The 12,988-nt window shown below is 41.9% G+C and overlaps 1 protein-coding gene across 2 annotated transcripts in view; it reads left to right on the forward strand.

Moving 5' to 3' along the window:
* The window catches only part of RPS6KA3 (ribosomal protein S6 kinase A3), a 466,291-nt gene that overhangs the window by 188,112 nt on the left and 265,191 nt on the right, over positions 1-12,988 (forward strand). For both annotated transcript variants that reach the window (XM_053706379.1, XM_053706380.1), the window contains one exon: positions 7,705-7,811. In XM_053706379.1, coding sequence (XP_053562354.1) covers positions 7,705-7,811 — 107 coding nt within the window. The remainder of the gene's footprint in view (positions 1-7,704; positions 7,812-12,988) is intronic.

The following is a 12,988-nucleotide window of genomic DNA, read 5'->3' on the forward strand; positions in this document are numbered from 1 at the left end:
AGGATGTGTGAGAGGACTGTGGTTATTATACTTAGTTTCATACCTTCAATCAAAAGTTTGTTATTTTATAATAGCACCGTAGTGTTATTCCTTCTCTGGTAGAATTTGAAGAAGAATCTACCTGAGTTTTTTCTATGATTTTAGCCGGCGTAGTTAAGATCATATTGCTGTTTCTCGGCCATCTGAGGAGAGGTAAACTTCAGATCAGGGGACAGCGGGCAGATTAATCTGCAAAGAGGTATGTAGCAGCTTATTATTTTCTGACAATGGAATTGATGAGAAAATTCTGCCATACCGATATAATGTAAACTCAGCCTTAAATGCAGTAGCAGCAACTGGTATCAGGCTGTCATGTATGTATATTTTACACTTCAGTATTCTGGGGAATGGCACTTCACTGGAATTATACTGTATGCATAAGACTTTGGCCTAATTTGCAGGGACTAGCAACAGGCTTTTTAATAACACTTAATTTATTTAATGTTAAACGTTTTTTTGCTGGCATGTAAAATCGTTTAATTTTCTGAGGTACTGGGTGAAAAAATGTTTTGGGCACTATTTTTTTCCACTTGGCAGTCGTTTTATTTAATTTATGACAGTTTACTGATCTCTCTCACTGTGGTGTGTGAGGGGGAGGGGCCTTTTTTGGCGCTTTTGCTACGCATCAAAAAATTCAGTCAGAAGTTTGTCTTCCCTGCATGATCCGGTTCATCTCTACAGAACTCAGGGGTCTTCAAAACGTGTTTTGAGGGAGGTAATCACTCACAGCAGAGCTGTGAGATTGTAGTTGACTGTGATAAAAAACGTTTATTTCTGTATTTTTTTTCTGCTATCAGGGTTAGTTATCCTTTGCTAATGGGAGCAATCCTTTGCTAAAATTGTGTTTTTTACAAAGATTTGATGCTATAACTTTTCAGTTTATTAATTTTCAACTGTCATAACTTTTTCTGTGCTTCTTATAGGCACAGTACGTTTTCATATTATAGTAAATTACTTGAAAAGTATTTCCAAGTTGCTAGTTTATTTGCTAGTGTGTTAAACATGTCTGATTCAGAGGAAGATATCTGTGCTATATGTGCTAAAGCCAAAGTGGAGCCCAATAGAAATTTATGTACTAACTGCATTGATGCTACTTTAAATAAAAGTCAATCTGTACAAATTGAACATATTTCACCAAACAACGAGGGGAGAGTTATGCCGACTAACTCGCCTCACGTGTCAGTACCTGCATCTCCCGCTCGGGAGGTGCGTGATATTGTAGCGCCGAGTACATCTGGGCGGCCATTACAAATCACATTACAGGATATGGCTACTGTTATGACTGAAGTTTTGGCTAAATTACCAGAACTAAGAGGTAAGCGTGATCACTCTGGGGTGAGAACAGAGTGCGCTGATAATATTAGGGCCATGTCAGACACTGCGTCACAATTTGCAGAACATGAGGACGGAGAGCTTCATTCTGCGGGTGACGGTTCTGATCCAAACAAACTGGATTCAGATATTTCAAATTTTAAATTTAAGCTGGAAAACCTCCGTGTATTTCTAGGGGAGGTGTTAGCGGCTCTGAATGATTGTAACACAGTTGCAATACCAGAGAAAATGTGTAGGTTGGATAAATATTTTGCGGTACCGTTGAGTACTGACGTTTTTCCTATACCTAAGAGACTTACTGAAATTGTTACTAAGGAGTGGGATAGACCCGGTGTGCCGTTCTCACCCCCTCCGATATTTAGAAAGATGTTTCCAATAGACGCCACCACAAGGGACTTATGGCAAACGGTCCCTAAGGTGGAGGGAGCAGTTTCTACTTTAGCTAAGCGTACCACTATCCCGGTGGAGGATAGCTGTGCCTTTTCAGATCCAATGGATAAAAAGTTAGAGGGTTACCTTAAGAAAATGTTTGTTCAACAAGGTTTTATATTGCAACCTCTTGCATGCATTGCGCCTGTCACGGCTGCAGCAGCATTTTGGTTTGAGTCTCTGGAAGAGACACTTGAATCAGCTCCATTAGATGAGATTACACACAAGCTTAAAGCCCTTAAGTTAGCTAACTCATTTATTTCGGATGCCGTAGTACATTTAACTAAACTTACGGCTAAGAATTCCGGATTCGCCATTCAGGCGCGCAGAGCACTGTGGCTAAAATCCTGGTCAGCTGACGTTACTTCTAAATCTAAATTGCTTAATATACCTTTCAAAGGGCAGACCTTATTCGGGCCCGGGTTGAAAGAAATTATCGCTGACATTACAGGAGGTAAAGGCCATGCCCTGCCTCAAGACAGAGCCAAACCTAAGGCTAGACAGTCTAATTTTCGTTCCTTTCGTAATTTCAAAGCAGGAGCAGCATCAACTTCCTCTGCACCAAAACAGGAAGGAGCTGTTGCTCGCTACAGACAAGGCTGGAGACCTAACCAGTCCTGGAACAAGGGCAAGCAGGCCAGGAAACCTGCTGCTGCCCCTAAGACAGCATGAATTGAGGGCCCCCGATCCGGGAACGGATCTAGTGGGGGGCAGACTTTCTCTCTTCGCCCAGGCTTGGGCAAGAGATGTCCAGGATCCCTGGGCGTTAGAGATCATATCTCAGGGATACCTTCTGGACTTCAAATCCTCTCCCCCAAGAGGGAGATTTCATCTGTCAAGGTTGTCAACAAACCAAATAAAGAAAGAGGCGTTTCTACGCTGCGTACAAGATCTTTTATTAATGGGAGTGATCCATCCGGTTCCGCGGTCGGAACAAGGACAAGGGTTTTACTCAAATCTGTTTGTGGTTCCCAAAAAAGAGGGAACTTTCAGGCCAATCTTGGATTTAAAGATCCTAAACAAATTCCTAAGAGTTCCATCGTTCAAAATGGAAACTATTCGGACAATTTTACCCATGATCCAAAAGGGTCAGTACATGACCACAGTGGATTTAAAGGATGCTTACCTTCACATACCGATTCACAAAGATCATTACCGGTATCTAAGGTTTGCCTTTCTAGACAGGCATTACCAGTTTGTAGCTCTTCCATTCGGATTGGCTACGGCTCCAAGAATCTTCACAAAGGTTCTGGGGGCTCTTCTGGCGGTACTAAGACCGCGAGGAATTTCGGTAGCTCCGTACCTAGACGACATTCTGATACAAGCTTCAAGCTTTCAAACTGCCAAGTCTCATACAGAGTTAGTACTGGCATTTCTAAGGTCGCATGGATGGAAGGTGAACGAAAAGAAGAGTTCTCTCTTTCCACTCACAAGAGTTCCCTTCTTGGGGACTCTTATAGATTCTGTAGAAATGAAGATTTACCTGACAGAAGACAGGTTAACAAAGCTTCAAAATGCATGCCGTATCCTTCATTCTATTCAACACCCGTCAGTAGCTCAATGCATGGAGGTGATCGGCTTAATGGTAGCGGCAATGGACATAGTACCCTTTGCACGCCTACATCTCAGACCGCTGCAATTGTGCATGCTAAGTCAGTGGAATGGGGATTACTCAGACTTGTCCCCTACTCTGAATCTGGATCAAGAGACCAGAAATTCTCTTCTATGGTGGCTTTCTCGGCCACATCTGTCCAGGGGGATGCCATTCAGCAGGCCGGACTGGACAATTGTAACAACAGACGCCAGCCTACTAGGTTGGGGCGCTGTCTGGAATTCTCTGAAGGCTCAGGGACAATGGAATCAGGAGGAGAGTCTCCTACCAATAAACATTCTGGAATTGAGAGCAGTTCTCAATGCCCTTCTGGCTTGGCCCCAGTTAACAACTCGGGGGTTCATCAGGTTTCAGTCGGACAACATCACGACTGTAGCTTACATCAACCATCAGGGAGGGACAAGAAGCTCCCTAGCAATGATGGAAGTATCAAAGATAATTCGCTGGGCAGAGTCTCACTCTTGCCACCTGTCAGCAATCCACATCCCGGGAGTGGAGAACTGGGAGGCGGATTTCTTAAGTCGTCAGACTTTTCATCCGGGGGAGTGGGAACTTCATCCGGAGGTCTTTTCCCAAATACTTCGACGTTGGGGCAAACCAGAGATAGATCTCATGGCGTCTCGACAGAACGCCAAGCTTCCTCGTTACGGGTCCAGATCCAGGGATCCGGGAGCGGTTCTGATAGATGCTTTGACAGCACCTTGGACCTTTGGGATGGCTTATGTGTTTCCACCCTTCCCGATGCTTCCTCGATTGATTGCCAGAATCAAACAGGAGAGAGCATCAGTGATTCTAATAGCGCCTGCATGGCCACGCAGGACTTGGTATGCAGATCTAGTGGACATGTCATCCTGTCCACCTTGGTCTCTACCTCTGAAACAGGACCTTCTGATCCAGGGTCCCTTCAAACATCAAAATCTAATTTCTCTGAAGCTGACTGCTTGGAAATTGAACGCTTGATTTTATCAAAACGTGGTTTTTCTGAGTCAGTTATTGATACCTTAATACAGGCTAGGAAGCCTGTTACCAGAAAGATTTACCATAAGATATGGCGCAAATACTTATATTGGTGCGAATCCAAGAGTTACTCATGGAGTAAGGTTAGGATTCCGAGGATATTGTCTTTTCTACAAGAAGGTTTAGAAAAGGGTTTATCCGCTAGTTCCTTAAAGGGACAGATTTCAGCTCTGTCCATTCTTTTACACAAACGTCTGTCAGAAGTTCCGGACGTTCAAGCTTTTTGTCAGGCTTTAGCTAGGATCAAGCCTGTGTTTAAAACTGTTGCTCCACCATGGAGTTTGAACTTAGTTCTTAATGTTTTACAGGGTGTTCCGTTTGAACCCCTTCATTCCATTGATATCAAGCTGTTATCTTGGAAAGTTCTGTTTTTAATGGCGATTTCCTCGGCTCGAAGAGTCTCTGAGTTATCTGCCTTACATTGTGATTCTCCTTATCTGATTTTTCATTCAGACAAGGTAGTTCTGCGTACTAAACCTGGGTTCCTACCTAAGGTGGTCACTAACAGGAATATCAATCAAGAGATTGTGGTTCCATCTTTGTGTCCTAATCCTTCTTCGAAGAAGGAACGTCTGCTACACAATCTAGATGTAGTCCGTGCCCTGAAATTTTATCTACAGGCAACTAAGGATTTTCGACAAACGTCTTCCCTGTTTGTCGTTTATTCTGGTCAGAGGAGAGGTCAAAAAGCTTCGGCTACCTCTCTCTCTTTTTGGCTTCGTAGCATAATACGGTTAGCCTATGAGACTGCTGGACAGCAGCCTCCTGAAAGAATTACAGCACATTCTACTAGAGCTGTGGCTTCCACTTGGGCCTTTAAGAATGAGGCTTCTGTTGAACAGATTTGCAAGGCTGCAACTTGGTCTTCTCTTCATACTTTTTCCAAATTTTACAAATTTGACACTTTTGCTTCTTCGGAGGCTGTTTTTGGGAGAAAGGTTCTTCAGGCAGTGGTTCCTTCCGTATAAAGAGCCTGCCTGTCCCTCCCGTCATCCGTGTACTTTAGCTTTGGTATTGGTATCCCAGAAGTAATGATGACCCGTGGACTGACCACACTTAACAGGAGAAAACAAAATTTATGCTTACCTGATAAATTCCTTTCTCCTGTAGTGTGGTCAGTCCACGGCCCGCCCTGTTTTTTATGGCAGGTAAAAATTGTTTTGAATTATACTCCAGTCACCACTACACCCTTTGGCTTCTCCTTTCTCGTTGGTCCTTGGTCGAATGACTGGAGGTGACGTAGAGGGGAGGAGCTATATAGCAGCTCTGCTGGGTGAATCCTCTTGCACTTCCTGTTGGGGAGGAGTTAATATCCCAGAAGTAATGATGACCCGTGGACTGACCACACTACAGGAGAAAGGAATTTATCAGGTAAGCATAAATTTTGTTTTTCAGTGTTCTCTATACTGGTCATCTGCCATTTGCAGATTTCGATGCACATTTAACCCTTTAACTGCTGAGCCATTTCCACCTTTGTGCTGAGCTGTTTTGGAAGTTTTAAGGTGCTGCTCAAACCCACACACATATATATATTTTTCTACAAACCAAGCAGATTCAAACTATAAAGTTGTTTTATGTATAGATAATGACGTGTGAAAAAATTTAAATTTCTTTCATAAGGCGGAGAGAGTCCACAAGCCCTAACGTGTGGGATTGAATTCCTGCCACTAGGAGGCGGCATAGATACCCAAAACATTAAGAACTTACAGTGAGATACAGTTTGGGGTATCATTGCCTCCTCTTATTGGCAAGAATTCCAACCCACACGTCAAGGTTTCTGGGTTCTTAACACCATGAAATGAATTTATCAGGTAGGTATACATTTTATTAATAAAAATATTAATAAATACGTTTGGGAAATAGTGTGTCGTTTTTTTTTCTCTCTCCAAACTACTATAGTCAAAAGAAAGAAGGCGTTATCCTCATATAAAATATAACTTTTATCTGCACATAAGGGCTCCCGTGATAAGTAAAGCACCTTTATTCACACCAGGTGATCACTATTATCACAGTGATCACTTGACTATTAAAACTTTATTTTAAATATGGAATTATGTGGTTTAAAACAAGACACATCTCTTGGCCTTTTTGGTCACGTGAGGTACTTAGAGACCCCCTTTCTACAAAATGTGTGTTTTTTTGTGTTAATTACTGTATAATACATACACCATTGGAAAGGGCAGGCAATTAACTTTCCAAGTGTGTCTTTGAGGTTGTAGGCGTAATAAACATTCATGATTCAGATAGATCGTGTAACTTTAAGACATGTTTAAATTCACTTCTATTATCACATTTATTTTGTCCTTTTGTTAATATTTGTTGGAAAAGCATAAGTACAAATGTTCTGCAGTAGCAATGTACTACTGGCAGCTAGCTGCTGATTGGTGGTTATACACATTTCTCTTGTCATTGGCTCACCAGATTTGTTCAGCTTCTCCCAGTAATACATTGCAGCTTTGGAGCTGACTTTAACTATTTGTTTAATCTCTTTGCGGAGGATTAACATACTTATGTGCAATAATAAAATGCTCTAACAGATCATTTTCATTTTGCATGCATATCCCTTTAAGGGTTCTCAAATCTGATAAGAACATTTGGCAAAGTTCAGAGTACTGAAGAGCAGGTGCACATTCAAAATAGAGCACTCTGCTATAGGACCAAACTCAATCTTAGTTTGGTTATGCCTAGATTAATTCAACTTCTGATAATTCATAAAGTTTCTTTTATGCTGGCGAACCCTTTAATGGTGGTCGCACATTAAAGGATTACTTTCTGTTATAATTTTTAAGCTAAACAACTAACATATTAAAGTTAATAAACATTAATTAAAACCTACTGACCTATATTTTCTCCAAAACAAAGTTTCATAATGTTCTAAAAGTTATATCTTTTATTCGCCGATGATGTCACGTTATCCTGCCCACTATTTTCAGCACTGCATGTTCAAAATACTTAAACCAATAACTTTGTGTTTAAAGCGCCATTTTGAAACCTAAGTATTGTAAACGGATTGGTACAGAGCAAAGGATACCCACGGAGTGGGTTTGGAAAACAATTAAATTTGCAGACAAGATTTCTGCTATACGGTAGAGATATGTTAATGAAATGCTATTGATAAAAAGCGTATTTGGTGTAGTTAGTTAGTAACAGGCATAGAAAATATTTACTTACACAGTGGCCCTTTAAATACTGGAGTATTCATTGTAGGGTCATGTCCCTAGAATGTACATGTATTTTATCATAAGCACAGTATCTCTTATTTTGTTCTTAATTAGGTCATGTTCACAGAAGAAGATGTGAAGTACTACCTGGCAGAATTGGCACTTGCTTTAGACCACCTTCATACTCTTGGAATAATATATCGTGACCTTAAGCCAGAAAAGTAAGCCTTTAAATCACTTCTAAGTGACATTAAACATTTTTTATTTATTTTAAGATTGCGCTATAAAATGTTTTATTAGGCTTGGTAATCTCATTATTTGTGTTTCCCCTTTTCCTGTAATTTAAAGGGCCACTAAAGTCAAAATTAAAGTTTGATGATTCACATAGAGCACGCAATTATAAAAAACCTTCCACTATACTTCCATTATCAAAATGTGTTCAATCTTTGTATATGTACACTTTTTTTAGGCTCCAGTTCCTACTGAGCATGTACAAAAGTGCACAATATATTCATATATGCATTTTGTTATTGGCTGATGGCGGTAACGGGACACAGGGGAGGGAATATTTGATTCAATTTGACATTTGCCAGAAAATATTCTACTGCTCATTTAAAATTTAAAGTAAGTGCTATTGCACTGTCTTATTATTAGGTTTGTCATTTATTCAGTTCTACTGTATTTTTAACTTTAAAATTGTGGGCTTTCTAGTTTCCCTGAGAATTGAAAGTGCAGACTCCAAACTTCAAAAGCCTAATACTACTATATTTTACAAAGATGCTGTTTACTTGCTCATTTATGTCCCTAGTTGGCCTCAGCAGAGGAGATGGGGAAGTCTAGGTTACAACATGGTGGCAACTATTACTCTGTAAAAAGTAACATTTTACACCTATTTCTTCATTATTTAAACAGCTAATTTAATTGAAAAACATACATGTGCATATTATTCCTAGGCTAATCTTTTTTGCTTTGAATAAATAATTTCTTTCCATAAGGCAGGGAGAGTCCATGACTTCATTCCTTACTGTTGGGAAATATAACACCTGGCCACCAGGAGGAGGCAAAGACACCCCAGCCAAAGGCTTAAATATCCCTTACACTTCCTCTATCCCCCAGTCATTCTTTGCCTTTCGTCACTATAGGAGGTGGCAGAGAAGTGTCAGAAGATTTGGATAGTCCTGTAATGGGTATGTTCCCTTTGAGAAATGACTGTAGTTTTAAGTAATCATGTCAACCTCTCAGTGAGAGTATTGGTGAAAGTGAGTCTGGAGATGCAGGGAAAGTTTTTCTGCGAACCTATCCAGACTGTCGCTAACAGCTCTTGAGCAATCAGTCTTGACAAGTTTCACTGCTTGCTGCTACACACTCAAGTCTACGTCAGAAGCGCTGCTGCAAGACTGTCACACTTGAGAGGGTCTGCCTGTTCCACAGCATGGATCCTGAAGGGTAAGACTGTTTTTTATATATACAATTTAAAACGCTGTACAGGGTCACAGTGTGGTTTCTTTATACCTTAATAGGATCAAGGGTTAATATCTCCTTCAGGGAGATTATTTTAACAATTTGGGATTTAGATCTGCTTATTGTGAGTTTTTTAGGCTCATAGACTGTTTTTTTTTCTTTCTGTTGGAACAAACAGGTTTCACTTTAGTTTTTGAAGTGTTGCGCAGCTCATAATAGCTTGGCGCCCTTTTTCATAGCAGGGGAAGTCCTGTCTTGCGTACCACATGGCCGTGTGCGGTCTCTTTCATTTCCTAAGATCCTGCTGCAGACATTACTCCAAAAGAGTGTTTTCACTGTTAGCTGTCTGGGTCTAGGAGGTGGTGAGTGCCCCAGCCATTAGGAGTATTAAGGTGCCATTTTTTTAATTTATTTTTTTATTGTCCTTCTGTGGGTATATACAAGGCTATGGAGGACTCTGATTCTACATTAGAAGGTTCTGCTACTTCTTTACGGAATAATAATTCCTGTTTATATTGTGAGGAGGCTGTGGTTTGCCCACCTACTCAATTTTGTTTCATTTGCCTAAACACTGTTATAAAGTCTAAAAAGGGAGACAAGCCTGCTAATACTCATAGCGCTATTAGCCCTTCTGAGCCATCTACTTGGTCCCAAAAAAATTACTACTCTTTCTTCATTACCCGCTCCACATGCAGTTTCCCGCGGGTCAACTAATCCTCCATCTGGAGGGGGCTGTTTTCCAGCGGACTTTACCGTGCAGTTGCAATCGACAGTGTCTACGGCCCTGTGTGCCTTACCTCGCTCTAAAAAATGCAAGAGAAAGGTTAAAAATAGTTCTCCTGATCTAAATATTTGTTGGATTTAGCGATTATATCCTAGCTATCGGAGGACGAGTTAAACTCTGTAGCTTCAGAGGGCGAACTTTCTGAGTTGGAGACTTCAGTTACTAAACCTCCTTCAGTGGTGGAACCCTCTTAGATTTAAAATTGAGCATCTGTGTTTTTATTAAAGGAGGTTCTGTCTATTCTAGAGGTTCCAGAGGCTGCACTCCCTGAGGAGCCTAAGATCCCTAGATCCCTCACTCTCAATTAGATTTGTGGGGCTAAATCCCGAAGGTGGATGGTGCTATCTACACGCTGGCTAAACATACTACTATCCCACTGGAGGTTAGTTCTTTTAGAGAGCCTGTGGTGAAAAAAATGGAAACTTTTCTGAAGAAGATGTTTCAACATACAGGGTTTATATTTCTCCAACATAGGTGTGTCCGGTCCACGGCGTCATCCTTACTTGTGGGATATTCTCTTCCCCAACAGGAAATGGCAAAGAGCCCAGCAAAGCTGGTCACATGATCCCTCCTAGGCTCCGCCTTCCCCAGTCATTCTCTTTGCCGTTGCACAGGCAACATCTCCACGGAGATGGCTCAGAGTTTTTTGGTGTTTAAATGAAGATTTTTCTGACAGAAGCCAGAAAATCAAAACTTCTAAGCTCTTGTCAAGCACTTCATTCTGTTCTTCTTCCTTCCATTGCGCAGTGCATGGAAGTAATAGGTTTGATGGTTGCGGCAATGGACATAGTTCCTTTTGCGCGAATTCATCTAAGACCATTACAACTGTGCATGCTCAGACAGTGGAATGGGGATTATACAGATTTGTCCCCGACGATCCAAGTAGATCAGAGGACCAGAGATTCACTCCGTTGGTGGCTGACCCTGGACAACCTGTCCCAAGGGATGAGCTTCAGAAGACCAGAGTGGGTCATTGTAACGACCGACGCCAGCCTGGTGGGCTGGGGCGCGGTCTGGAAACACCTGAAGGCTCAGGGTCTATGGTCTCGGGAAGAATCTCTTCTCCCGATAAACATTCTGGAACTGAGAGCGATATTCAATGCTCTCAAGGCTTGGCCTCAACTAGCCAAGGCCAAATTCATAAGGTTTCAATCAGACAACATGACGACTGTTGGATATATCAACCATCAGGGGGGAACAAGGAGTTCCCTGGCGATGGAAGAAGTGACCAAAGTAATTCAATGGGCGGAGCTTCACTCCTGCCACTTGTCTGCAATCCACATCCCAGGAGTGGAAAATTGGGAAGCAGATTTTCTGAGTCGTCAGACATTTCATCCGGGGGAGTGGGAACTCCATCCGGAAATCTTTGCCCAAATAACTCAATTATGGGGCACTCCAGACATGGATCTGATGGCGTCTCGTCAGAACTTCAAGGTTCCTTGCTACGGGTCCAGATCCAGGGATCCCAAGGCGACTCTAGTAGATGCACTAGTAGCGCCCTGGACTTTCAACCTAGCTTATGTGTTCCCACCGTTTCCTCTCATTCCCAGGCTGGTAGCCAGGATCAATCAAGAGAGGGCTTCGGTGATCTTGATAGCTCCTGCGTGGCCACGCAGAACTTGGTATGCAGACCTGGTGAATATGTCATCGGCTCCACCATGGAAGCTACCTTTGAGACGGGACCTTCTTGTTCAAGGTCCGTTCGAACATCCGAATCTGGCATCACTCCAACTGACTGCTTGGAGATTGAACGCTTGATTTTATCAAAGCGTGGGTTCTCAGATTCTGTCATTGATACTCTTATTCAGGCTAGAAAGCCTGTAACTAGGAAAATTTACCATAAAGTATGGAAGAAATATATCTGTTGGTGCGAATCGAATGGATTCCCATGGAACAGGGTAAAAATTCCTAAGATTCTATCCTTTCTACAAGAGGGTTTGGAGAAAGGATTATCTGCAAGTTCTTTGAAGGGACAGATTTCTGCTTTATCTGTTTTACTTCACAAGAAGCTGGCGGCTGTGCCAGATGTTCAGGCTTTTGTTCAGGCTCTGGTTAGAATCAAGCCTGTTTACAAACCTTTGACTCCTCCTTGGAGTCTCAATTTAGTTCTTTCAGCTCTTCAAGGGGTTCCGTTTGAACCCTTACATTCCGTAGATATTAAGTTATTATCTTGGAAAGTTTTGTTTTTGGTTGCAATTTCTTCTGCTAGAAGAGTTTCAGAGTTATCTGCTCTGCAGTGTTCTCCTCCTTATCTGGTGTTCCATGCAGATAAGGTGGTTTTGCGTACTAAACCTGGTTTTCTTCCGAAAGTTGTTTCTAACAAAAATATTAACCAGGAGATAGTTGTGCCTTCTTTGTGTCCGAATCCAGTTTCAAAGAAGGAATGTTTGTTGCACAATTTGGATGTAGTTCGTGCTCTAAAATTCTATTTAGAGGCTACAAAGGATTTCAGACAAACATCTTCCTTGTTTGTTGTTTATTCTGGTAAAAGGAGAGGTCAAAAAGCAACTTCTACCTCTCTCTCTTTTTGGCTTAAAAGCATCATCAGATTGGCTTATGAGACTGCCGGACGGCAGCCTCCTGAAAGAATCACAGCTCATTCCACTAGGGCTGTGGCTTCCACATGGGCCTTCAAGAACGAGGCTTCTGTTGATCAGATATGTAAGGCAGCGACTTGGTCTTCACTGCACACTTTTACCAAATTTTACAAATTTTATACTTTTGCTTCTTCTGAGGCTATTTTTGGGAGAAAGGTTTTGCAAACCGTGGTGCCTTCCATCTAGGTGACCTGATTTGCTCCCTCCCATCATCCGTGTCCTAAAGCTTTGGTATTGGTTCCCACAAGTAAGGATGACGCCGTGGACCAGACACACCTATGTTGGAGAAAACAGAATTTATGTTTACCTGATAAATTACTTTCTCCAACGGTGTGTCCGGTCCACGGCCCGCCCTGGTTTTTAATCAGGTCTGATGATTTAATTTCTCTAACTACAGTCACCACGGTATCATATGATTTCTCCTATGCAAATATTCCTCCTTTACGTCGGTCGAATGACTGGGGAAGGCGGAGCCTAGGAGGGATCATGTGACCAGCTTTGCTGGGCTCTTTGCCATTTCCTGTTGGGGAAGAGAATATCCCACAAGTAAGGATGA

This window comes from Bombina bombina, chromosome 3 (assembly GCF_027579735.1).
Source record: "Bombina bombina isolate aBomBom1 chromosome 3, aBomBom1.pri, whole genome shotgun sequence".
NCBI lineage: Eukaryota > Metazoa > Chordata > Amphibia > Anura > Bombinatoridae > Bombina > Bombina bombina.